This window comes from Ammospiza caudacuta, chromosome 1 (genome assembly GCF_027887145.1).
Source record: "Ammospiza caudacuta isolate bAmmCau1 chromosome 1, bAmmCau1.pri, whole genome shotgun sequence".
In the NCBI taxonomy this organism is placed as follows: Eukaryota; Metazoa; Chordata; class Aves; order Passeriformes; family Passerellidae; genus Ammospiza; species Ammospiza caudacuta.
Window position 1 is genome coordinate 152,972,650 of NC_080593.1, and position 27,409 is coordinate 153,000,058.

The following is a 27,409-nucleotide window of genomic DNA, read 5'->3' on the forward strand; positions in this document are numbered from 1 at the left end:
CTCATTTGGGTGCCTCCAATGGTTTGAATATATCCCTGCCTTCTCCTGGGACTGAAGAAATTGGGGAATTCAGGTTGATATTCTCTGTTCAGAGAGTGGTGAGGCCCTGGCATAGAATGCCCAGAGAATTTGTGGCTGTGTCATCTCTGGAAGTATTCAAATCCATGTTGGATGAGGCTCTGAGCCATGTGGGATAGTGGGAAGTGTCCCTGGCCATGGCAGGAGGGTTGGAACTCAATGATCTTTAAGCTTCCTTCAAACCAAACATTCTGTTATTCTATGACTTAACTTCCCCCAAACTCTCCCTTTCTTCACCCAAGTGTTACACGAGCCAGCCATTCTGGCTGCCCCCTCTTAATGAGGGCACTTGGAAGGAGGCAGAGGCACAGAGAGAAGCCTGAAACCTTCTCCTTTCTGCAGTGGAAAACACAAACAAGGTGTCAAGGGCAGAGCTGGGAATGACAGAGGCAGCCTGGGTTAGCATCTTCCTGTACAGGGTGGGTGTGTCCAACAGCTCGGAGAAGGAGAGGACCATGGCAGGAGAAATGCCTGCTGACAACCTGCTTGTTCCCCAGCCTGCCTCAGAGGTGACCACACAAAAAACACTTCCATGTGGTTTTCAGCCACCTCTGCTCCCCTTCCAGGCAAAATCCACATCTCTGTGTGAAGAGGGATTGGCTGTGCCTAACAAAACCTATGGAGTTTTCGCATTAAATATTTGGTTTAATAGTGAAAAGGTGCTGCCTCAGGTGGAGTTTGCCTTTCTGGCTCTGTTTTCGGAGCTGTTTGTGGAGCCAGGAGTGCTGGGTGACACAAATTGTGTGGTGTCCTCATCAAAACTGCTCTGGGAGGGGACACTTGGCGCCTGAGTTGTCCTCCCAGGTGATTTTCTCTTTGTCCTCCTGGAAGAAATTCAGCTGAAGACAATTTGACTTCTCTTAGTGTTGTAAAGATGGGCATGTTTTTTGCTTTACAAAACCTCCTCAGTTCATCCTGCAGAAACAATACTGGCACAGCCCTGCCTTGCAGTGATCTTGCAACAAGAAATATGTCACAGCTCTTGGAGGAGTGAGAAACTGCAGTGTTGGGGACCGCAGGAATCCTTCAGCTGGAACAAGATGGAATTGCATGGGCTTGCAGAGCTCTGGGTGTTGCATTTCATGGTGCTTATGGGTTTATGCAGTGTTCTGCAAAGGTTTTATAGATGAAAATCATGGCTCTTCAAGCCAGGAAAGATGGAACAGAGAATTACTGAATTGTTTAAGTTGGAAAAGCCAACTCAGTCTAAGATCAGTGATTCTTAAGTTTCTGTGGTTGAAATGGCTCCCGAGGTTTTTCTCCAGCCCCACGACTGAAGAGGAAGTCGAGATTTGTCAGTTCTGCTTTTCAAGGTTGTGTATTTTTTCTCATCTATTACATTCTTTCTGTGACCTGCTGAGGTCTGTCCAGCAGGTTGGCTTGTGGCACATACTGACCATCCTTGGGGTGGTGTTAGCTTTTTATACTAAAAACTACATGTACTTTATTTACAATAATTTTCCAATACCTATCACCTATGTTAGACAGTCTGTCTCTACTCTAAACCAACCCAAAAGTGTCACCATCCCAGCAGAAGATGGAGCACAAGAAGAAGAAGAAGGACAGGACACGCCCAGATTCCTCCATCTTGCCTCTTGAACCCCCATTCTAAATGCCCAAAGTTCAACTTTTTCACCCTGTGACAAATTAACTATCATTCTACTTAAACTCTTGTGGCTTGTAAATCTTCACACAAAGTTGGTAATTTTTTTCCATGGGCTAAAATCGAAGGCACAGATGTTTTTGACTCTGTGCCAAGGTCTCTGAGCCCCTTGCCAGGGTCTCAAGTCATCCTGGGCAGCCAGAGGAATGTCCTGGGTTCTGACAAGTGAGTCCAGCCATTAACCCAGACTGCCAAGCCCACCACTAAACAACGTCCCCAAGAGATCATGTAAAGACATGAAAGGAAATTTCACAAATGCTCTCCTTTGACTGTCTTTTATGAAAATAGATAGTGATGCTGGTATCAGGGAAGGTTCCACTCAGCTTAGGCTGCACAGTTAGATTTGAATAGGATCATATATTCCTCACCATAGGGAGACACATGTGGATGAGCAAATCTGTCCCCCCTGTGCTTTGGGGTCTGCAGCAATGTGAAGAAACAAACAGTGCATGAACCCAGCTCTGGTGTGATTTATACAAATTCAGAAAGGTTGAGGGCGGAGAAGAATTTCATTCCTCCCTGGTGGTGCAGGCTGGATTTCTCCTCACAAGTCTGTTCTCTGATATTTTGCCTGCTCTGCTTTGAAATGAGTTAAGTGATTAGGCCTCTATGGCTTTCTTATGGGAATATTCTTCCATGGTTTTATTTGATCTCCAGTTCCAGACTAAACATTCCCTTTCTCATTTCCCTGCCCACCTCCCCCACCATTTCCACATAAATAATCTCTCTTTATCCCTAGTGTTTCATTTGCAGGGATTCACGTAATAAGCACAGCTTTATGCTGGGTTTCCTTGAAAGCTGCACACTGGCCTCATTTCCATCTTCCTTAAGTGATTTGTAGAGCAGAGGGAGATTGAAGCTGCTAAATGATTGTCCAGATTTGACCTCGTTACCTTCATTTGCAGGGACTGGGGAATGCTGTGGGAATCTGTGGCAGCTTTGGCCACTCAGCAGCTTTGAAAAAATCACATCATTTATTTGGGTGCCCAGAAAGGGGTGACCTGAGCAGATTTTGGCAATTTTGGTGGTGGGAAATACTGACCTGACCTGTAGCTGGCTGTGCCCTGACCACATCTCCATGAGGGAGAGTCACAGAGTAAAGTCAAGGTAGGAAGAGTCCAAGCAACTGGGAAAGTACCAGTGCCATCTTGTTGTCCAAATCAGGGGGTTTTTGGCCCAATATCCTCTCATTAGCAGTGGCTAACAAGGGAAAATAGCAGAACAAGACAAACACACTGCTTGAAAGGAGGTTGTGGCCAAGTGGGGCTTGACATCTTCTCCCAGGCAACCAGCAACAGGAAAAGAGAGAATGTGCCAAGAGAGATTCATGCTGGATATCAGGAAGAATTTACTCACTGAAAGGCTTGTCAGGCATTGGAATGGGCTGCCAAGGGAGGTGATGGAATCACCATCCCTGGAAGTGTTCAAGCAATTATTGGAGGTGGCACTGAGTGCTGTGATTTGGTCAGCAAGGTCAGGGGTTGGACTCAATGATCCTGAAGGTCCTTTCGAACTTTGCACAACTCAGCAGCTTGAAGCCCAGGGAACTTCTGGACAAGAGCTGCTGGCTTTGTATCTACTACCAATTATGGGTTTGTCTTTCATGCATCTCCCCAGTTATGTTTTATATTCATGGAAACCTTGGTGCTTTTTCCTGCTGTGAAAGCATTGCACCGTTTGACACTGCTCTGTGTCTGTAAATTATATCCTTGACTGGTTTTGCACCTGCCTCCCGCCCATTTCATTTGACACCCCTCAATTCCAGTGCTGGAAAACTCAAGGAGCAGTCAGTCCCTGGTTACCTTGCCCTGCAGCTCATGAACTTTTAATGCACATTTATAATTTTTCTCCCCTCACCCATCTCCTTTCCATGGAGAAAAGTCAAACAATCATGGAATGGTTTTGTTTGCAAGGGGTCTTGAAGATCGCCTCATTCCAAGCCTCCTTTCTTGTTCAGGGACATCTTCCACCATCCCAGGTTGCTCCAAGCTCTGTCCAACCTGTACTTGAAAACTTCCAGGGATGGGGCAGCTACAGCTTCCCTGAAAAATCTGTGCCAGGGCCTTACTGTCCTCATAGTAGAGATTCCTTCCTGTTATCTAATCTAAATCTACCCTCTTTCAGCTTAAACCCATTCCCCTTCGTCCTATCACTGCATGTCCTTGCAATGAATTATTATGCTTTTTAGGGAGCTTGGGGCGTTGGTTTTTATATTAATGTGCACAATCTGCAAAATAGCAAAATGTTTCATGGGATTTATATTGGAAAGGGCAGACAAGGAACCCACTGGAGCAACTCCCTTGTGCTGTTGTGGGTTTCATCTCATGGGGCACAAGGAGGGGACATCTCCCTGAAAGATTTCTCTCCTTTTTTTCCCTCAGAAGGGACAAACTGAATGTATGACTTTCCAGGGAATGATCACTGATAGGTGTAATAGAAGGATGTCTTCAGAATAACCCCTTCTGGACTTGCTCTTTTCCAGCACATTAGAAAGGAGAGTGATAAAGGAGCAGCTCCCTGACTTGTCCCATTGTGTAAAAAATTCAGGATTCAGATGGTGTAAGACAATCTCATTCTTGATCTCCCTTCAGTATCCTTCCCCACTATTTACATAAGAAATGACATTTTTCCCCTTCATTTGCTAATTGAGATGATTCAGAAACTGTGATATAAATTCCACTACAAATATTCCCAGTGGTAGCATACAGAGCTGTGGTGGGATTTTTGCAGTCTGGACATGTTTTTCAGACACAAAATGCCCTGACCTACTGAGTTGGAGACAGCTGCCAACAAGACGTGTCTTCAGCTGGGGTCAGTGAGAGGCTAAAACCAAAAAAGCAAAATCAGAGGTGGATGTGGAGTATCAGCAAAACCCCTTTTGCTTTATTGATTGTCTTGTGCAGATTCTTTAGTTTTTACTGTTGTCACTGCCATCTAATTTAAGGGATTGCTGTTAAATTAAGAGGCATGATTGACTGACTGTCATCTGAGACACATTGCAGCTGTCAGCTGTGAAGATAAACTCCGGATTGGGATGCTCATCTTCCTGAAGATCAAGGGTGTTTGAACGAGGTGTCTAAGTGGAGCCCTCTCAGTTAATTTGCAGTAGGAAAGACTCATTCGTTTTGCAATCTCTACTTAAGATTCAGAATGAGAAAAGCCAAATATGAGCTTGCTGGTTGATGTAAACCACCTCAGAATTTTCTCCATTTAACCAGAGAATTAAAATGCATTGGGTCAGCCTTGCATGAAAAGTAATTTTTTTAGTCCATGGTCATGATAAGAACTGACTGAGGAGGATCAAAACCTCTTTAGAAACTGGATTAAAGGCCTCCCTGAATGACAGGCACTCAGACCAACCACAGGCCTCAGATGCAAGAGCCACCTTCCTTAAAACACATTCTAGGAGCTTGGGCTGCTCTCCAAAAATAAAAAACACAAGTTAAACCTGGCTTTGTGATCAAGGTGACAGCTGCTGGTTGTGGTGGGAACCTCTGGAACCAGAGGCATGAGCCACAACTCCTCCATTTTAGGGAGATAAAGGGCAAAATGAGAGAATTCCATGGTTCTACAGGGCCATAGCTGAGAAAAACTTCACAAAGTGGGAACGGGTTGGGTGTGTGACCTTCAGAGGGTTCTGTGCCTTTGAAAAGCAAAATCCTGCACAGAGCAGTTGCAGCAGCCTCATTATTTGTGGATTAAGGACAGATGGCAACTCAACCCGCATCGATCAGCAGGAGCAGCAGTTTGCTGAGAGCTCATGGAACAGGACTCCAGGGGTAGCAAGGACTGCCTGCAAAGGGTCCCATTAACTTCAGAGCAAGCTTGCACTGCATTTCATGTGGATTCCTCACTTCCCAGTGTCAAAAAAAACCATCCAACCTCATGCTCAAAATGGAAGAAAGGGCAGAGCAAGAGATTGTGTGGTGGGCAAGTGGAGATGGATGTTTTATAGGGGGTAGGGAGTCCATGGGAGCTGTGAGGGATGGACTGAGGGATGTGCAGCCTCTGCAGGGATCACATCACACTTGCATCCCTTCTGCAGATTCTGCATTGTGCTGAAAGCATCTGTGTGACACCACAGCCATTGCAGATCATTCCACAGCCATTTTAGGTCATTCTTTTCACAGAACCATGGAATCATTAAGGTTGGAAAAGATCACCAAGCCCAACCACCATGTTCACCACCACCATGTCCTCAAGTGCCACATCCACACCTTGTCTGAGCACTCACAGGGTTGGTGACCCCACCTCTTCCCTGGGCAGCATGTTGCAGTGCTTAACAACTCTTTCTGTGAAGAAATTTTTCCAAATAAATAATCTAAAACTCCCCCTGACACATCTGAGGCTGTTTCATCCTGTCACTTGCTACTTGGCTGACACCTACCTCACTACAAGCTCCTGTCAGGGAGTTGTAGGGAGAGATGAGGTCTCCCTTCAGCCTTTTTCTCCAGGCTGAGCCCCCCTTAGCTCCCTCATCCACTCCTTCCCAGAAACCAGATGCAGCAGTGGGCACAAGAACCCTGTGTTTTCCTCATGGCACAGCATTTTCCCCCTGAAATGTGGGATAGGAATAACTTCATATAATAGACCCTTAACCACTTGTTTACAGCTCCACTAAAAAAGACAAATCACTTGAAGCAGTGAAGGACTAGACCCAGGAAAAGAAGGAGGATTTCAAAAGGTTTATCTGACAGCCAATAAACAAGATAAATAACATGCAGCATTTAATTTGTCAGGACCATGGTACTACCTGATGATAAAAAAGGACCGCTCCATAAAGTGGGGAATACCTTTGTCTTGGCTGTAAATGCCTGGCTTGATTTACTAAGTGCCCTGGTAGTTCTCTAGCTCCTCTTTAGCACTCACAAATGGGATGGAAACTGAGGACTGAGGAGAGGAAGGAAGTTATCTGAGCTCAACCTCATAAACTGATCTCATTCCAGTTAAGGATTTGAGATCATGAAGGTTTTTATCTTATTTTGCCTGGTTCTCCCATTGCTGAGGATAAGCAGAGTAAGAGTTACCCCCTCTGTTCTGGTCTGCTCTGCTCAGGTGAGACCCCCACCTGCAGAGCTGCCCCAGCCCTGGGGCCCAGCACAGGAAGGATTTGGAGCTGCTGGAGGAGTCCAGAGGAGGCACCAAGGGGATCAGAGGGATGGAGCAGCTCTGCTCTGAGGAAAGGCTGAGAGAATTGAGATTGTTCAACCTGGAGAAAAGAAGCTTTAGGGTTACCTAATTGTGGCCTTCCAGTACCTGAAGGAAGCCCACAAGGAACATGGAGAGAGAATATTTACAAAGCCCTGGAGTGACAGGGCAAGGGGGAATGGCTTTAAACTAAAAGAAAAGAGGTTTGGCTTGGATATGAGGAAGCAATTTTTGCTTATGAGAGTGGTGAGGTCCTAGCAGAGGTTTTTCAGAGAAGCTGTGGCTGTCCCATCCCTGGAAGTGTCCAAGGCCAGGTTGGATGGGGCTTGGAGCAAACTGGGCTGGTGTAAGGTGTCCCTGCCCATGGCAGGAGGGTGGAACTCGATGTCCTCTGAGGTCCCTTCCAGCTCAAACCATTCCATGATTCTGTGATTCTGTGATTTAAGAAATCAGAGACTGGCACTTTCATTATCCTCCCTCTTTCATGTAATGAGACCAGACAACATTAATTTCTCTGTGTATTTAGGGGATCATTGCCATAATGGGTCATATCCCAACATGCAGAACTGTTTGAATAATCCATTATCAAACTGGGAACACCGTGACAGCCAGTGAGTCTGGGCCCATATTCTGCTTACAAACACAATATAAAATAACTTCTAAAGACACTGGAGCAATTATGTATTTTGTCTCAACAAAAATCATCCCAAATAAATCACAATTCGAGCCAAGGCTGGCGTGAAACTGCTCTCTCCCTTCCCCAGCCTCACTCCTAATCTGCAAGAGAGTGAGATGGAAGACACACATCCTGAAAAGGGCAAGCCAGGAGCTGATTAACTCCTAAAGGTGTCTGGTTACAGATATCCTATTGATCAGCCCGAGGCTGTCATCAGGATACCTCTCATTACACTGATGGTTTCCCTTACAAAGGAAACACAATCTGTCTTCCATAAGGAAATGGAAGACAAGCCTGTGTTCCTGTGCTGTTTAGAAAAGTGACCAGCACAGAAAGTGACCTATGAGGGAAAGACAGTCTTCTTCAAGGTCAAGTATTTGTTTTGTGCCAGTAACAACTCCATCCTCCACTGTGTTGCCAGGATCTCTGGGCACTTTGCTGGCAAGTTCACTGCCCTCCATTTCCTTCCTGCTCCATTTTTCCATGTTATTCTCATGATTAAGAGTCTGAGTAGCTTCCATGGCCTTCCGCAGTGGAAATGTTGCTGAGCCTCTGTTTATTTTCACTTTGTCTTGGAGGGAGAAATTGAACCACAACCAGGCTGGAGGTAGCAGAGTATGAACTTGAGGGTTTTTGCTGTGGAGGTGGACAAGTGTTTGACCATCTCTGTGCAAGAGGGTGCTGATAATGTCCCTAAATTCTGACCTAACACCTAGTTGGGCTCTTTTTTCCAGACAAGGCTGGTGTCCTGTGTAGGAACCAGCAGAGCCCAGAGCTCATAGTACAGCCACAGTCTCATAAACAGCAATTCAGGAAGGCTGAGTCAGCTGAAGTTCATCATCTGCATCTCTCAATTCTCTGGCTGTTGGCAAGGGGGAAAAAAAAAATAGGGGAGTGTGGGTTATTTCATTTTTATTTTAAATACAAAAATTTTCCCAGTGTTTCCTGTCTTCAAAAAACCCTGCATCTTTAGCTCATTATCCTTATCTGTGCCTGAGCACAGCACAGAGCTGAATTCCCTGGACCTGAAACATCTCCAAGGGTAGCTGTGGGTAATGAGAGAATTCACAGCAGGAAAAGCAGCCATGTGAAAGTGGCCACCTCTGGGCTGAAGGGCCACCTCTGCTCCTCCCCATGAGGTGGACAAACGATGGAGCAGAACAGTGAAGCCAGGGCTTATTTCAGCAGATTTTAGATTGCTGCATGCGGCCGATGGGGAGCAAACTGACCACTGAGGGATATGACAGCTTATCCATCACCTGGAAGGACTGGATAACCCCCTGCTGACTTTTACAACCCAAAACTCAGCCTTTCTGTGCTCCCTGCAGGTGTTTGGACTGTGGGAGGCCAGCCAGATTCAGATGGTCTTCACAGTCCATCCTGCCATCAGTATTTATGGACGTTCCACCTGGGCCAGTTGCTCTTGGCAGGAAGCTGGAAAGACACAGGGTGGAGAAGGATGCAGAGGCTCAGAATTTCCCTTAAGCAGCAGGATCATCCTTGCAGCCAGGTGGTTTGGTGGATCCATCAGTTTTCAGAGCTATAGATTGATGTGGGGAAAGCTGAGCGTTGCTAACACCAGCACTGAGCATGGCCTGGGAGAGGAGCCAAAAATGCACCCTCATCTTGTTCCCTGTGGGTTCTACAAAGGGTGCTGGAGGAGAATGTCATTCCCATGTTATTCCTCCACCAAAGCTGTCCTTGAGAGCTGTGCCTTTCTGTGGCTGGTGGGGTCTGCAGTGTGGGGAAAGGAAATGTCTTTTTGGGGAGAACATGAGTGGTAGAACCTTATCCCCTCTCACCTTCCTTGTCTTCACATTGTGTGTTTGTGTGCTGGCAGAAGAGGAGGCACAACCTCACTGATGGTGGATTTGTACCTTGAAGTGGTTTTTGCTTGTGTCTTCTGGGGTTGGAAGCTAACAGAACACAAAATGGACAGCACAACAAAAATGGACATAGGGTCTTGTCAGGGGGGAGCTCTTTGCCACAGTAAGCACAGGAAGGGCAGGATTGGTTGGAATCAGAATATCCTGAGGTGGAAGGGATCCCGAAGGATCACTGAAGTCCAACTCCTGGCTCTGCACAGGGCAGCCCCAAGAACCCCACCCTGTGCCTGAAGGCATTGTCCAAACATCTCTTAAACTCTAGAAATAGGAATAACTGGAGAGAAGTCAGTGTGAAGTCAGGCAAGGCTTCCGCCTTCCTCTTCTTGACTTTCTGGGTGTCCTGGTTCAGGGCAAATTTTGGAGAGAACCTCCCATAGGGGCTCCTCTTGGAAAGCAGCTTCAGTCGGCCCCTACCTCCAGCTGGTCCAGGAAAAAAACCTCCTTGGAGAAAAGTGGAAAAAAACCTGTTTATTAAACAATAAAACCTAAACAATATTAAACAATAAAACCCCTTGCTGCTCCAAAAGAAATGACCAACTCATAAAGTCTCCCCTCCAGCGCTGGAAATGCCACGGCCCAGGCTCGGCCTAGTGGGCCACAGGTGGAGCTGCCGGTGCTCTACTGGGTGTTCAGTCAGAGCAGGTTTAAACAGCTCCAAAGAAAAGGGAAAAAAAGACCCACAGTGCAGGGAACTTCTTTGCCTCAGCTAGCTAAACTAACTAAAACAAAGGAGAACTCTGTCCTGATGTCTGTCCAGCCGCAGACAACACGATCCAGGAAGAGGAATGTGGAGGGGCGAGTGCAGTCTCTGAAAACAAACTGCTGCTTCTTCTCTCCCCCTTAACTCTTGGAACAAGTCTTAAAGGTGGAAAACTTATTATTCAGCATACACAGAACAAGATTATTGGGGATAAAAGCATCATATAGTGTCACAATCCATCCTTACGAACAGAGTTTGTGATGGTTTGTGGATTTGATCTCAGGATGCACAAAGAACCGACACGGTACAAGGGCGTTTGCAATGATAATCAAAACAAATGTACCTTTATTGAATGACCACAGCAAAATGAGATAGAGAGATTAAGGAAGAGAAAAAGATAGAGAAAAAGAGAGAGAGAGAGAGAGAGAGAGAGGGATATAGCTACCCAATGTAGAGACGAAGTCCTTTGGTCCAGTCCAGTCGAGGTTCCGCCTGTTACGTCAGGGAGATCTCAAAATCTCTAGCTAACTCAGAGGTTTTTATTATGATAATTCTATTGAAAATTGTGAGGGGGGAAACAGATACAATAACGAATAGATGTAACAGGTAGTCCATGTTCTCAGCAGTAAACCAGAGCCATTGTTTTCTTAGTCCAGTGGTCACAATATCTCATGCAAACATCTCGCTTTGGTCAGCTTGCCTCCCCCACACACCTCCCCCACCTGTGGGTTTCAGTCCCAGTCCTTGGAAGGAGCAGAGGGACCTTTTCACATGGGGGTTCCATGTCTCAGTCCTCGAAGGAGAGTTTTCTTGCATTTCAGTCTGTCTGTCACAGTGGTTGTAAAACAGGTGAGGGTCTTCTGTGGGAAACCACCCAGAACTCAGGAGAAGTCCAGCCAGGCCGAGAGGTGGGACAGCTTCCAAGGCTGTTGTTGCAAAAAGAGCATGGTGCCCCCTTCTTTGGGCTCAGTGTGACATACAGCAAACAACGCCTGTGAAAACAAATAACTTAGCACTGTGCTCTCAGGTCTCGGGGCCTTTGGCATGTGACTTTCTCCTACAGGGCTAGATGGGAGGGGGGGTCTTCTCTTCAGTGGTCCCCAAATGACAATCGTGAGGCAGATCAGGGAAAATTCAGACAGACTCTCACAATAGTCAACCCGGGACACTGGGCTAACCTGCAGTTTCCAGTCCCACCATTTTTAGAGACACCCCATGTGAAAAATGCCAATCACTTGTTTTTTTAAAATTTTAAAAGTTTAATAGTAATAAAATGGTTATAAAAATAGTAATACAGTTAGAGTAATAATAATTTGGACAACTTGAATTAGGACAATAGGAGACAATAGAACCAAAGAGTTACAGAGTTACAGAGGATTAACCCTTAAAAACAATAGCCTGTTGCATATTCATACACCTCTTATATGTTGCATAAATTCCATTCAAACAAAAGATTCGTTCTGGTCAGTGTCAACTTCTTCCTCCTAATCCTAAGGCGCCTTCGATCTTTAGCTAGGCAGGAAAAATTCAGTTTCTTCTGATAAGACAACAATAAATTCCTTTTCTCTGAAAGATTTAGGTGTCTTGTGGCTGCTATCTGGTGTGAGTGCCTCATTCCTTTCATAAAAAAATATCCCACTTACATAGTGTGACAGCGTTCATGGGGGTCTTAGGATGAGGGAAGAGATGAGAATGTTGACTTCATGTTTCAGAAGGCTTGATTTATTATTTTCTGATATATATTATATTGAAACTATGTTAAAAGAATGGAAGAAAGGATTTCATCAGAAGGCTAGCTAAGAATAGAAAAGGAATGAATAACAAAGGCTTGTGACTGACCAAGACAGTCCGGACAGCTGGACTGCGATTGGCCAGTAATTAGAAACAACCACATGAGACCAATCACAGATCCACCTGTTGCATTCCACAGCAGCAGATAACCATTGTTTACATTTTGGTCCTGAGGCCTCTCAGCTTCTCAGGAGAAAAAATCCTAAGGAAAGGATGTCTGTGATCACATAGTTCTTATTTTAACTACAGAAGTTACCTTTTAAATACAAGACTACATTTACCATATTATTAAAATGTTAATACAGCACTACTAATCAACACATCAAAATACATACAGTAAATATCTGCGTAGGGCCATATTTTCACACTTTTCACACCCCAGTTTTGAGTCTTGGCAGCTGGAACACGGCAGGCTCTGGGCTCTCACGGAGGCTGATGGGGCTTTTCTGGATCTTGCCCAGGTGGTTGGAACTCCTGGTCGGCTTGGGGCGACTGCACCAAGGACTGCGGGGGCGGCCTGCAGACCCGCATGCGCTCCTGCAAGCCCCTTCCCAACGAGGGCCTGGCCTGCGAGGGAGTGCTGGAGGAAGGACGGCTGTGCAATAGGAAGGCTTGCAATAGTAAGTGGAGGCATGTTCCCTTGCACGCGCGGCTCCCGGGAGGAGGAGGAGGATGGCTTCATCCCCATGGAGGATGGAGGGTGCTGCTGAGGCTCGGGGAAGCTGCCCCAGGGCTGTGTTGGAGCAGGGAGCCCAGGGGAATGTGTGGATTTGGCTGTGCATGGCCCTGCCCGTTGTCCCTGCCTGTCTCGCATGCACACGCACACGTGCTGGCACGGTCTTCCTGCACCTTCCAGGCCTTCAGCCCAAAGAATTTATAGGAATCTGTAAGCAGGCTTACATCAGGCTTTCTTATCCTGGCGCCACATCCTTACAAGCATTTTTTTTTTCAGTTCTCCCAAATAATTAAAGCTGAGAGAGATGTTAATCTTGCTTCTTAGTTTAGTTCAAAAGCAATGCCCCTTTCTTTCTTTCACAAATGGAAGCCCCTGGTGATAAGATGAAGAGAAAGATCTGGCTGTTAGACAGGGATTGAATGATGCAAAGACTTCGGTGTGTGCTCTGCTCTCCCCCTGTAATGCATCCTCCTTCCAGGTCCTCTTCTCCAGAGAACAGGCCACAGAGTGCCCACACCATCAGATACTGATGGGTTGAGCTGGTGAACCTCCAGCACTTTCATCCCCAGTTCTTCTACTTCTTTAAGCTGTGTTGGGAGGGGGATGAAGAGGCAAAGCCAACTGCAGACACAGCTCAGCCCAATAAATGCAAGCAAATGGCTGGTTATAATTATTCCCTTCTTTTTATTTCAAATTCAGAGTAGAGAATGTTTGAATAACTCCTCTGACTAGTCAAATAACTAAGGAAAGTTCAACTGTCTTCAAAGGCTGGGAAGTATCTCCTGATAAGGAGGAAGTTCAAATAAAGGGACATAAACATATTCCTCTAATAAGGGCTAAAATGATTTCATGCATTTTTTAACATTTCCATAAATTTAAAATATGTTGTAATTAGGCTTAGACATTTTTTTTCTTTAATGAAACCTGGTATATTGAATTCCATCTCCTTGACTAACAATTGCTAAATTCCCTCTGAGGTTTGCCCACCCCAGGGATATTTAATCCGTGTCCCCCATGCTTGGTGGTGACTTTGCAGTCATGACTCAGCTGTGGCTTGTGGCAGGGAGAGTAGGAATGCAAGGACCTGGAAGCTGGTCTTGAAAAAAAGTCCAGCTGTGGGATTATGGTGTGCCTGAGTGGAGTTGGAGGAAGGGCCACACCAGTCTTGGTGTGTGAAGGAAGAGATGGCACTGGGAGTGGGACAGGGGGATCTTCAGGGCTGGTCACTCTTTGACCATGGGAGCACATGGGACAGCAGGCAAAAAACCTCCTTAATGTGTCCCTCCTATGCTGGATAAACTAGGGGAGACCCAGTTCCCCAGACTCTCTTTGCAGGACATCCTTCCTCATCCCTAACCATCTCCCAAGCTGTCCATGGGACCTGTTTGATTCTTTTGCAGCCCTCTTGATGTGGTGGAGGGGGAAGATTCTGTTTTCCAGGGCCAGCCTCATCAGCACTGAGCAGGGGGTGTAACATCTTCCCTTGATTTTCCCCAGAAGCATGTTAGATCATTCATGTTAGATCTCCTGAGGTTGTGGTGGCAAGGAAAACCATCGAGGCTGGGTTGGATTTCCATGGCATGGAGTGCAGCAGTGAAGAATTAATCAGTTTTTACTCATTATTTACTTAACTTTTTCCAGACCACAACAATCAGTAAGGCAAATCCTAAGTGCAAAAAAACCTGAAGGGGCTATGATTCAATAGATTACTTCACTTGTCTTCCTGTCCTTTTTCCATTGCATTCCCAGCCAATTCCTCCTCCAAACTGCAATGAGATTAGTTCATCTCAGATTATTTGGAAAGAAGGAATTTTAAGCTAAGTGGAAAGTCCTAGTTTGGAAGGAGAACACACACACGGAGTTGGGCATCAGAAACTGATTTATTCCATTGAAATAAATTAATTCTGATTAATTGTCCCAAGACCCTCTTTGCAGACAAGCTGCTGAGCCCCATTTTGATGTTTTCATGCTGGAAAGGGTTTGAGGGGATATGTGAGCAATAAATCTTTCCAGAAGACTTCTCCATGCACATCTTGAGGTCTGTGTCCTACTTCAAGATAAATCTGTTCAAAACTGTTAACTTGGCTCTGAACTTGCCTCTAAGTGAGTCTGTCCCCGGCTGCCTTTGCCCAAAGAGATGCACTTTTGACCCAAGAAGGGTTTTTCATTTTCTTGCACGTATCTTTTCCTTCTCTTTACTTTGATCTGCACCAAAACCTAAGAGGATTTAAAAGTAGAATAGAAATCCTGTTTTAAATGTGTCACTGTTATTTTCATATTGACTTTTGCTCATAGATTTGTTAGGGATGAGTAGAATGTTCGTTCTTTCCCTGGAACTGTTATTATTCTAAGTGTTCATTATAAGCTCCAGTTAAATAGATTCTAATTATTTCTCTTTTTAATTAAAAGAATAAAATGAAGAAAAAGTAAAAAAAAAAAAAAAAAAAAAAAAAAAAAAAGGAACTGGCCAGGAGAACAACTTTATCTTCAATTGTTCAGCATTTAAGCAGCTTGTATAACACCTGACTAGCTCTTCAGGTATTGTGGAATAGCTGAGATCTTAATTTTCTAGTAGGAAAAAAAAAAGCAGGAAAACATATTTTCCTTGAACAAAGGGCCATCTCTAATCCTGATAAAACAGCAGAACAAAACAGGGATGAGTGCCCTGATATTTTCCTCTTTGCTGTGGAGGTAAATTGAAACTTGTCCACTGAGAAACTGCTGGCCAAGCAAGTTGGGTTAGAAAAACAAAGACCTTCAAAACCATCACCTTCAAAACAAGGATAAACCCATCTTTTTCCTTTCACTTCTCCTCTCCCACTTCTGCCAAAGTGGCTCAGAAGCTGATGAGTGATTAGCAAGGGTGTTTTAGCTGTTTAATTGGATCTCCTGCCTCTGGGGCAGGTTCTCAGAGTCACGACAGCTCCCTGGAGCTGCTGAGAAGAACTTTTGTGGAACATCTTCGAGGGTTTCATTGGTTGTTTTATTTTGCCAGGCCATGGCAAACATTCCAGAGCTATCTTGTCACAGAGCTCTTCCCCCAGGTGGACCTTGCCCAGGTCCTGCCATTTTCCTCTTCCAGAGCAGCCCCCAGGTGGGCTTTCAGCAGGTCTCAGCATGAAGGAGTGGGAATGGTAGGAGAAACCTCTCAGTTTTTCCAAGAGCTGTGATTTGTGCCAGCCAGGTCACCAAAATGTGGGTGCAGACACCTGGGCCCCAGAGCTGAGTCTGAACACGTTGCCTGGAAGACACAGAGGTTAAAATCAGTGCATAGGGGTGGCTGAATGACTCCACAGGTACCATTTTTATGTGGTCTTTGTGTTTTCCCACTCGTTTGGGCCACCATCTCAGCTGTTTCATGTGCTAGAGTCTCTTGCTTGATGATCTTCTGGCTAAATTTCCCCAGGGATACACACCCAAGCCCAACAGGAAGTGAGCCAGGTAAGTTTTCCATGGGCAAAAACAAAAGCTGTAAAATGCTGAGGAAAAACTGTATTGAAGACTCATCCCAGACTGGGAAGGAAACTTTGTCTGGTAACAGCAGCTTGGCTTAGGCAGAGCCTTTATTTGTGGCAGCTCAAGGAAAACATGAAGATTTTTTTGTGGCTGAAGAAAAACACAAAGTTTTTGTTGTGATTCTGATTTTGCCTTGATAAAGGACTTGGTGATATCCCCCTCTGCAGCACAGACAGAGGAGATTTCCTCCTTCTGTTGGATTTGGCTGCTGTTTTATAGAGAGAGGGGAAAAAATGCCAACCCATGTGTGGTGGGGGCTTGCAGAGGAACTTCCCAGGTCCACCCACTGTGGATGGAGGGGGATGTGCTCCAGTGGCTCTTTTTGGCTGCAGGGTTCTGGGTTTGCTCACAACCTGGCAGTCAGAGGGTCCTCACAAGGATGGACAACATCCAAACCAGAGGGGGAACATCACAGCCCCGACCCCAGGGTCGGAATTTAGCAGTGCTGGAGAGATATAAGAACAATCAGAGATGTGGGCAGTCTGCATTTATTCCTGGGGAAGGAGAACCAGCAGAGGAGCCAGCTGAAGTCCTGCCATCCCATCTGGCAGAGGCTGCACAGAACCATCCCTGACATTTATGGATATGCAGATTGGGAAGCCACAACTCCCCACGGCTGGGAAAGGGGTGACCACATCCTGATGTCAGGTGCAGGAGGGTGACCCTGGCACAGTCCTGGTGTTCCAGTCTGGATTTTCAGCTTCCAGCAGGTTCAGGATGCAGCACTTCAGCTGTTAGTGTTGTGAAGGAATGCTTGTTCCACATGACATTCCCAAAGCTGAGCCTCAGTCTCAGTCTCTGCCGCCACTGATTCTCATTAATTTTATTTTTTTTTGCTGCAGCCACAGAGCAGAAATATCCTGGGCATGTGTGGGAGCATCATTCCCTGCAGGCCAGGCTAGAATTCACTGCAAGCTGGAGGAGCTCCTCTCTGCTGCTGCTGCAGAGACTTTGGCCTGTCCCCCTTTTTACTGGTGGTTCAGGCATTTCATATCTGAGAGTCACAGATCTCCTCCAGTTTCCACAAATTTCAGATATTCAAATTGAAATGATTTGGGTGCAATTGCAATACATCCAGTGGCCTCCAAAATGTCCCTCTTCTCCATCCACTGAGACTTTGGGGTTTAGGGGTTGTCGGTAATTTTGTACTTTTCAGTTTTACTCTTTAGCAGCTGGTAGATGCTCCAAAAACTCCATAACCACCACATTTCCTTTCAGTTTTACTGCAGTGAAATTCACTTGAATGTTTTGGGTATTTTTTAAATAACCTCTTTCCACTTTTTGCTCTGGTTCCTACCCTCATTTCCACCATCCCACCTTGCCTGAATAATTTTCATGATCCTGCTATTTGCTTTGCCTCTCCTGTTTGGGGGATGAGTACAGGTTGTGTAGCTGTGGTGACACGTTTGGATGTTAAAACCTTGGCCCACAGCACTTCAAAGTCTCTGCCTTTATTTTATTTTCCCCTGGGTTGTGTTGCAGGGTGGTGTCTGACACATGGCATGTTCTCATTAGAAGTGTTGGTAACCTGCTTCCTATTCCCACTCCTGCCAGCACTGATCATCCTCCACATCCACACTTGAGCTGTGTTTTTCTTCAAAATCTCATCTACTTGCCTCTGCCTGCAGTTGAAACATCCCTGTTTGGTTCCAAGACCATTATCCCTCTATTCCTCCTGTTGGCATTGGAAAGGTGCTTGGGTTTTTTGTGCCATTTTCACTGCATTTTTCCAGCTGGGATGTAAATTTTGTCTAGGTCTTCTGTTAATCCTGGGATTACTCCTCTCCACTGACCCTGCTGTGGGAAAAAGTCTGCTGAAATCCAACCAGGTCCCCACTGCCTTTAGGTTTTGACCTCCACCCCATAAAGTTCAGGTGCCTACAGCAAAGTAGGACTTGCACCAAAACTTCCCCATGTTCTGAAGGGACCTGGTGTCTCCCTACTCTGTTTGGAACCAGGATTGGTTTGTGCATCTCTCCAGGGAAACTGTTCAGGTTAGATCTCAGCTGTGCTCTGTGTTAAATGGAGACAAACTGTTTTCTCTGCTTTTCCAAAGGGGAGGAAGGCTCCCTGCAGCAGTGGAGCTTCCCTGGCAGGGGGGAAGCTTGGGGGGAGCTAGAAGAGTTGCTCATTTAGCCTCTAGGCCTGATTGGCTTTAATTAGCATGAGAAATAACAGTGCAGACTTGACATACCTGTCAAGGAGCAAAGGAAATCATTCAGTCCTTCAAGACTGGGGTAAGTCATTAGGAGATGTCAGTGACACAGTCCCAAATAATTGCTGAGATGAGGTTCAGGGTGTTAGACTTGCAATTAAAACTTCTATTTTGCTCTTTTATCTTCCCTCCCCTCTGTGCTGCTTCCTATGTCTCTGTCCATCTGTGAACACTGCTTCTGGGATATTCAATCCCAGGTTTTCCCTGTCACCTTCCTTGCTTTGGGAAGGTGACAAAGCCATCCAAGCTCCACACATTTACTCCTTGATTCCCAGCCCCACTTTCTCCTCCCAGCCTAAATAAGTCTGTGTGAAGCCCATGGGATGTGATGCAGATGAAGATTTTGTGTGTTCTTGTGGTTTGTGAGATTTCATGGAGAGAACTTAAATTGGAGCAGATGAAAGTGTGTGGGCATAACCAGGAATGGGTGGTGGGGATGTGAGAAGTCCCAAATATGGGAATAAGTTGTCTCCTAACAAATTCAAAAAAATGAGTATTGGAAAACTACTTAGAGTTTGTCTTTTTTGAACTGAATCTCCCACAGGAAAGTCCCATGATTTTTAGCTATTAAAAGCAAAGGGTTTGAAACCTCTCTATTCCAGGAAGGAGCCAGGCAAAAACACGGTGTTTGCAGATTTCAGGATGTTTGTGGTCCTGATTTCAGGCTGTGGGTATCTTTCCCTAGAGGATGGCAGAGGGGTGACTGCCCCATCCCATCCCCTCCAGCCAGCAGCCAGCTGGTGCTGGGAACGTTTGGAGGAGTCCATGTGACAATTCCTAGACTCCTCAAGTTCTGCTTTACGGCAACTGTGATGGTATATAATGCAATTTCACAAACTCTCCCAGGATCCAAACTGCTGAATATAAAGCCTGGCTCCTGGCAGGGACTCTGAATCATTCCTCTGCCTCCTCTGCTTTCCCTTTTTGGATGGCAATAAAGACTCCTGCCACCACACTGAAGCTTCATTAACCTTTATTAATTTTCTCAGGGTTCCGGGATCAAATTTGTCACCATTTCAACCCTTGGCAGTTCATACTTCTTGAAAAGATGTCTGACTGTTTTGCCTCCTTGGGGGAAAAGATCTTCTGTCTGGTACTTGCTGTTTGGAAACAAATTGTCTGCCAGATCACAGATTACTCGGGCTCAGCTCTGCTCTCTGCTATTCTGTATGACTCCTGTGGAGTCAGCTGAGCTCTCCTAATTTACAGCAGGCACTCCTGGTAGATGGAATTTGGTTGTTATTGCTGAGTTGTTTCTCTCTTTGCTAGGAAGGGAATATGTCAGGGTTACAGCATGTCCAGTAGTACAGACAACAGAAATTTTAGTTTTCCCTCCAGCCAGTTCAGGGCTGATCCACGCAGGATGAAAATGAAAAGCTGGCAGAGCATGGGCTTGGAAGGAATAGTTAAATGCCTTTGGTTTACTGTGGATGCTTTATTTACTTTCTGAACCTCACACCATGGGCTCCACTGGGAGATTTTCAGTAGGACACAAGGGTCAGGAGCTTGTGTCTCACTGAGAAGGAAAAGTTCCCAGCTATAGCACTGTTGGTACTCTGCTGAGACCAGACTTTCATCTATCCTTGTTGCTGGTGGCAGGGTAAAGTCTGTGAAGGAGACATTCTATTGAGATATCCCTTTCCTTTCCACCTGCCCTCACCTGCCTGCTCCACTCAGTGTTTCCTGGCTCCTCTACAGGGCATTTTGAAGCAGGTGCTGGTTGCAAGGCAGAATTTCCCACCAAATCCACCCTGCCAGTTGCCACCATAAATCTCAAAACACCACTAGGGATGGTGGGATTCAGTGCCAGCACGTCTGAAGAGGATGAATCCTCCACAAGTGCAGCAAGGAGTGCAGACACCCTAGAAAACCACTGAAATTGATTAAAGACCAGACATAAGGGATCATAATCTTCATGGTCCCAAATCTTAGTCAAAATAAAGGGGTTGAACGACCAACCAGCTTGAGTCTTTCAGGCTGGTTTGGTGCTGAAACCTCAGGGAAAAGTGGTGGCCAGGGGTGCTGGGGTTGGAAAGCAGGTGGTCACATCAGGGGAATGTGGCAGGTGGCTGTTGTTAACGCGTGTAACCTTTGTAGTGAAAGATCTTGCAGAGTGAACTGAGGTGTATTTACATGACCCATTACCTTGCCATAGCCAATGGACGCTATAATTCCAGAAGCCAATCGCTGAGGTCCACAGATAACAGAAAGCGAGAGGACCCTGACGAACTGCAGCACTACGGGTACCCTGCACCTCAAATAGGTAAGCTCTGACCTCCCACAGCGGCCTCTGGAGCTGGGACACTGCTCTGCTCACTGCACTGCCCAGCTGGGCTGGGCTCTCTGCACTGTTTCAATGATTCCCTCCTTCCCCAAACCATCTCCTTCCCCCCAGGTCAGTGTGGGGGATGCTCCCCCTGTGTTGTCACACGCTGAGCCAATGGTCATCGTCCCCTGTGTTCCCATTCCATCACCCCGCGGGGTTTTGTGTCGTCACCATCGGCCAGAGAAGGCAAAAAGGGACAGACACAAAGCCCTGGCAAGAACATCCATCCCACAGAATGTTTTCCCATCACCCTGCCTACTTCTGAGTCACTGCTTTGTCTGAATTTTCCAAGCACACGTGGTTCTTGAAGCCAAAGCTGACCTTGGTGCAATGCAGCCCCTTTGCGGACGTCCATGTCATGTCTTCCCATTGGCTGTGAGAGAGGGTGAGCAGGGCTTGGTGGGGACAGGGCAGGATTGGTTTCCTCTGTCCCTGGGTCTTTAGTGATGTGCAAGGACTTGTCTCCAGTAGGTTCTGCAGCAGGACCTTCCACCCTTCTGCCACAGAGGGGAATAATGTGTAGTAATATCAGACAGCATGATCTGGGAAGATGGGGATGAATTTGACCTAGATGTCTGCCAGATCTGATCTGCCCCATCCTTGGAAGTGTTCAAGGCCAGACTGGAAAGGGGTTTGGGCAACCCTGGTCTAGTGGAAGTGTTCAAGGCCAGACTGGAAAGGGGTTTGGGCAACCCTGGTCTAGTGGAAGCTGTCCCTGCCCATGGCAGGGGTGTTGGAAGTAGATGATCTTTAAGGTTCCTTCCAACCCAAATCATCTTGTGATTCTGTGATTCAGTCTGCAAAGGTTTTGTGCTCTCCCTTCATGCCTGTGTGTCGTGGCAGGATCTCAACACATCAGGGGTCTCAGGCGAAGCACAGTGTGCTGAACCTGGCCACAGGTTAAAAATCACTGCCCAGTGACCTTGCCAGCATTTTGTGCTCTAGAAAGGCTTCAGAGAGGTGATTTGATTAGAAGTGAGAGAGGGTCCTATTCTGGTGTGGGTTACCTGTGCTCCACCCAGCCCAGGAGGACTTGGCCACTGTGCAGCATCCAGAGTCTGTGTGGTGTGGAGTACCTGGGGGTGACTTGTTGGGGTTGTGGTTTTCAACACAGAGCAGGGGTCAGCCTCAATTCCCTCTCTACCCTGCACACACTGCTCCCTCCACTGAGAGCAGCCCCACTGCCTGCAGGATGGATCCCTGGAGTTTGGTAAAACCTGCAGGAGAGGGAGGACTTTTGCACTGCTACAACATGGAGAAACTGAGCTTAATCTCTGTCCAAATGAAGGGAAGGCACTTCAAGGCAGGCCTCTGTTGCTCCTACTCTGCCTGATCCCAGGTGCTTCCCCAGAGCTCCTGTTCCAGCCTGTAACTCAGCCAGCAGGTTTATAGTTTGGCCTTTCTTCCTGCCGTGCAGCTGGGTGCTGGAGCTGGGTTCAGTGACATCTCTGTCACCTCTCTGCCACTGTGGCCACCGCTGTAGCATGGCTGGCTTGGGCTCTGTCATCCCTGAGGGCAGCATGGGCTGGGAGATGTGCATTGTCCTGCTGCAAGCTTCCCACATCCCTGTGGCTGTCCCAGGCTGGAAGGAAACCAGGATGGAGGAGATGTGGACACAGGGGGTGCAGTCCACAAAGGGATTAGAGGGAGTTTTTTTAGCTGAGGATGAAGAAGCAAAGCCCACAACTTCCCTTTGGGCACAGATTGTAGGGAATGAGACATTTCACAACTGCTCAAGACCTGGGAAAAGATGAAATACAGAAATCAGCTGATGCCATCTCATAAGGATGAGAGGATGGCCTTGGCCAGCTGGAGAGCAGCATTTTCTCCTGCCAGCCCTTCACATTCCTGGTTCCCAGGTCCTGTTGGCCCCCAGGCTGTGGCAGGGCTGTGCTCTCAGCCAGGGTGCTGCTGGCTGCCCATGTGCCTCCCCCAGCAACAGCACAGGAGCCAGATCCAGCCCAGCAGGTCCCTGGCATGGGCTCTCCTGGCTCAGGAGGACTCTGCCAGCAGCAGGATGTGAGCAGAGAGAGGCACATGGGGAGATGTCAGACTGACAGACCCCCAAACTGGAAGGGCTCCTGGCAGAGGGATGGCAGGGATGTGCTGCTCCATTAGTGCTGAGGGAAGAGTAGTCATGGAGCAGCTGCAGGCACTGATGGGGACGCTGCAGCCAGGAGCTGGAATGATCCTGGATTGCAGTGCCAAATCCTTGTGGATTAACACCCAGCCTGTCTCATTCTGCAGCACCTGCTGGACCCTCTCCATCTGCTGCACCTGGATCTGTAGGAGCAGCAAGGGCTATTTTTCCACTTAAGTGGGGTAGAGACCCCTGAAAAATCATTTGGGACATTCCTGTTAGTCCCCAAGCTACTCTGGGGCATCACAGGACTAATCAAAAGTCAGCCCTGCTGCCTGCAGGCTCTGGTGGTGATGCTGGGCAGGGCTTGGCCCCTTCTCCTCTGGGGATAAAGAAAATATGGCTGAAGCCACTCTGCTATGAACACAGCCTGAAAAAGTTTGGGCTGTTCAGCCTGGAGAAGCAAAGACTCTGGGGAGAATTTAGAGCCCCTTCCAGTGCCTAAAAATTCTCCAAGAGAACTGGAGAGGGACTTTGGACAAGGGCATGGAGTGACAGGACAAGAGGCAATGGATTTAAGCTGAAGAAGGGTAGATTTAAATTCAATATTAGAACAAAAATCTTCATTATGGGGATGGTGAGACCCTGGCAGAGGTTGTTCAAAGAAGCCCAATCCCTGGAAGTGTTCAAGGCCAGGTTGGATGGGGTTTGGAGAAACCTGGGATAATGGGTGGTGTCCTTGACCATGACAGGGGGTTGAAATAAGTTACCTCTAAGGTTCCTTGCAGCTCAAACCATTCCATGCCTCTATAATCTCTGGCAGGTTGAATTACAAAACAGCACTGAGCTGGACTAGGCAGCTTTCAAATGGCAGACATCTTGCCATTCTATCAAAAACCAGAGTCAAAATCCACTTCTGGGATGAATAATTGCAATATGCTTCACTCAGTAATTTGCATTTGCTGCCATTTGACCCAGAGGAGTGCAGAAATTCTTCTCACTCGCAGTTTTGATGATGGGTACTATTGTGTTTCTCTCAAGTAGAGAATGAATTTGTCTCATGCCTGAGAGTGTCTCAGAACTGGGTCTTGCTTGGTTTGAAAATTAGTTAAATTTGTGCAAGGTTTGAGACTAGGCTGGATGTAATGTCCCAGTGGACTGAGATGAATTGCTTGGTTCAGAATGACACCAAGCCCAAGGGAGTCACCAGCACTTAGAAAATAAACTGTATTATGGGTTTAAAAGCCAGGGATTCATGCAATGTGAGGGACCATAATTGAGGAGATTTACCTCTAAGCACAGCTATTTCTGCTGTGAAAGGGCAAAAGCCATAAATAATGAAGAGGAAAGAGGCAGGAGAGGTGGGACTTGGTTCAGAGATGCCATTCATTCCTCCAGTGACACAAGAACTCTTCTGAATATGGAGATTGCAAAACCTCAGCCAGGTCTGAGAGGGAGGTTGGTGGCATGGTGGGCTCTTCACACCATGAGCTGCTGATGGAGGAGGTTCCTGTGTCTCTGCAGGCTTCTCCTGTCCCACCTCTGGCCTCCCAGAAAGATTTTGGGACCCAAACTTGGAGTGTTTAACCAAAATCCCTCAGCTGCCTGCCCCCGACGGACTGAGTGCTGTTGGGTGCAGAACTGAGGGTGTTGCTCAGGGTGGATGGGGAAATGCAAAGGCACCAGGGGTTCATGGAGCATCCAAGCCAGCAAGGGAGAAGGAACGGTTGGGATCTGTGTGCCTGAAAGGGATCTACTGGAGTCTGGGATACTCTGGATGGCAAATGATGAAGTGGTGGTACCATAAATGTAATTTACTGGAAGTGAGCTTGGAGCATGGCAGGACTCTGGCTCTGGAAAATTGCCATGGAAATGCAAATCTGTCTCTACCAGGAGATCTGATACTTGTGAAACAGGATATGGGACTGATGTTTTCCTGGAGCCTCGAAGCCTAGAAACACACAATGTCTCCTACACATCCCAGGGAAGGACCAGTGGCCCATAACTTTCATCTAACTGGAGCCACCTGGGCAGAATAATGAAATAAAACACAAAAGGAAACATTTTTGAGCAACTTTGGCTTAATGAACAACAGCAGTTGCATCTCATGATAATCATTGCAATGGCGCAGATGAGGCAGGGAAAAGAAAGATTGATCCTCACCTCCACCTCTTTCTGTGTCCAGACAACAAATGTTAATTTTACAGCAAAGACAGGTTTTCCTCTATACTTTTCCCCCTCAACACATATTAATTCAACAGACTTCAATCAGTGGGTGTATTTTTAAATCCCAGCTGCCAGAATGACAGGAGACATTCAAAGCAGATGTGCTAAAAAGCATGACACAAAGCAAACAACATGGATAAATACCCAAAAAATCCCAAAGAGCAGATTGATGAGAGCCACAAATGCTTGAAATTTCATTGCACGTGGAAAACAGTAGTAAATAAATATAAATATAAAAATAAATAAATTTTAAATTAAATATACTACCCCAAGGAAAAACCCAGATGTGAACAGTTTTAGGCAATATTAGGAAATTTGGTGGTCACCAACCTTTACAGCCCCCACCACAGTTCCTGCTCTCACATTTTCATGCAGCTGGTTTATAACTCTCACTGAGATCTCCAGCTGCAGAGTTTCTTTCCTTCTCCATGTTGCAGACCCAGAATTTAATGCAACATCTTCTGACCAGCTTTTTAGGGAAAGGGGTGGTGGTGTGGGGTAGCACATCCAAGCTCCCTGGATGACCCTTGGAGTCATATTTACCAGTGCTGTGATCCTTCATATCACCCACGGTTTGTCAAATGCATCCTTTTGGGATGAGACACAGGGCAGTCTGAGGTTCTGAAGAATTTGTCACAAGAAGGGGTTGTCCCTCTGTTATGCTGGTTTATTTTTTGCCATATGACTGTGTTCTATACATACCAAATATTACATTCCAGGTTTATTATGTGTAATTACTAGCAATCCATGAAAAATCCAAAAACCCAAACAATGCATGGCTTGGTTAAATAGAACAGAGCTAGCTTCTGTTTCCATATGGGGAAGAAAAGAATTTTTCTTCAAGGGATAGAATATTGACTGTGAAAACTAATGGAAAATTATCCTTTCCTTGCTCATTTCACACTTAGGGTGACTTATTTGGAGGTTGTGGCTGCTGAAACAGCCCCAGCAGGAATATTAGTGACAAAGGGAATACATCTCAGTGCTCTTCACTCCCATCAGTGGGATATTTTTAGCTGCTTTTCCAATGCTGCCCCATCAGATAAGCAGTTGATAGGGACTGTGTGATGCCCTGGAAGAGTCATCCTTGTTCTGTATCACATGCTCACAGCAGATCTCCACAGGTAGAGGATATGCCAAGAAAACTTTCTGGGATTTCATCAGCTGACACTTCTTGGGCACCATCACCTTCTACTTTGTCAACTGTTCCTCTGCCAGTTTGTGCAAAGGCAGGAAAAGGGGTTGAACACTTAAAAGTGGACAGTTTATGGATACATATACTCTGTCTAATCTCTGTTGGTACAATCTCTAAATGGAAGTTCCCTATCCCAGCTCACAAGGTTCTGGAGTGGCTCCACCACCTTCAGTGGTGGAGTTTGCCCTTCCCAATGAACTGATGCTTCCATAGCATCCTTTTTCCTTTTTTTTTTTCATAATTTGTGTGTCCCACAGCTCTACACAGTACCCAAACAACCCCCTTTAGCCCATTCTCAATCTCACATTTTCTCTCCAATGCCCTCACACCCTCCCACCCATCTTTCACCCCATCTGCAGGACAAATTGCAGTCTCACAGATCCCACAGCCGGCCGAGCATCACTTGGAAACCTCTTCCCTGGAGATGCAAGGATGCCAAAGATCCTCACCTTGTGTTCCAACCTCTCCAGGTGACCCTGCAGCAGAGGAGTGGTCCCCATGGAGCGTGTGCTCAACCACCTGCGGGGAGGGCTGGCAGACCAGGACCAGGTTCTGCGTTTCGTCTTCCTACAGCACCCAGTGCAGCGGCCCTCTCCGGGAGCAGAGACAGTGCAACAACTCTGCTGTGTGCCCAGGTATTGGTGGCCAGCAGGGGAGGGACATTGGCTACCTGTGGTGTCTCCACTGTGATATTTCAGGGAGGCCCCGGTACAGGTTACCAAGAGAAGCTGTGGTTTATCCATCCCTAGAAGTGTCCAAGGTCAGGTTGGATGGGGCTTGAAGCAACCTGGGATAGTGGGAAGTAGGTGGAACTTGATGATCCTTTGTGGCATTCACATTCTCTAAACATGTTTTTTTTTTTTTTGCTTAGGGTTTTTCTCCTGAGAAGCTGAAAGGCAGCAAAAAGCCTTAGAGAAAGGAAAACCAGTTTTTATTTTATTTGCTTCTCCTGTGTTTTGCTCATGTAGAATGTGTTTGGAGATTGTTTACTTAAAGTGATTACTTGATTCGACTCTAGTGTGAGTTGTTTTGACTCATTGGCCAATTAGGGCCAAGCTGTGTCAAGATTCTGAAAAGAGTCACAATTTTTGGTTATATTTTAGTATTTAGTAATTTTTTTATAATTATTTTTTAGCATAATATAGTATAACATAATACAGTATAATAAAGTAATAAATTAACCTTCTGATAAGATGGAGCCCTCCTCATCATTCCTCCCAGACATCAAGCAAG

At 46.4% G+C, this 27,409-nt stretch overlaps 1 protein-coding gene across 1 annotated transcript in view; it reads left to right on the forward strand.

Moving 5' to 3' along the window:
- The window catches only part of ADGRB1 (adhesion G protein-coupled receptor B1), a 288,832-nt gene that overhangs the window by 114,322 nt on the left and 147,101 nt on the right, over positions 1-27,409 (forward strand). The window contains exons 3-5 of the mRNA XM_058809221.1: positions 12,404-12,562; positions 20,505-20,612; positions 26,647-26,811. Of these exons, the coding sequence (XP_058665204.1) occupies positions 12,404-12,562; positions 20,505-20,612; positions 26,647-26,811 (432 nt within the window). The remainder of the gene's footprint in view (positions 1-12,403; positions 12,563-20,504; positions 20,613-26,646; positions 26,812-27,409) is intronic.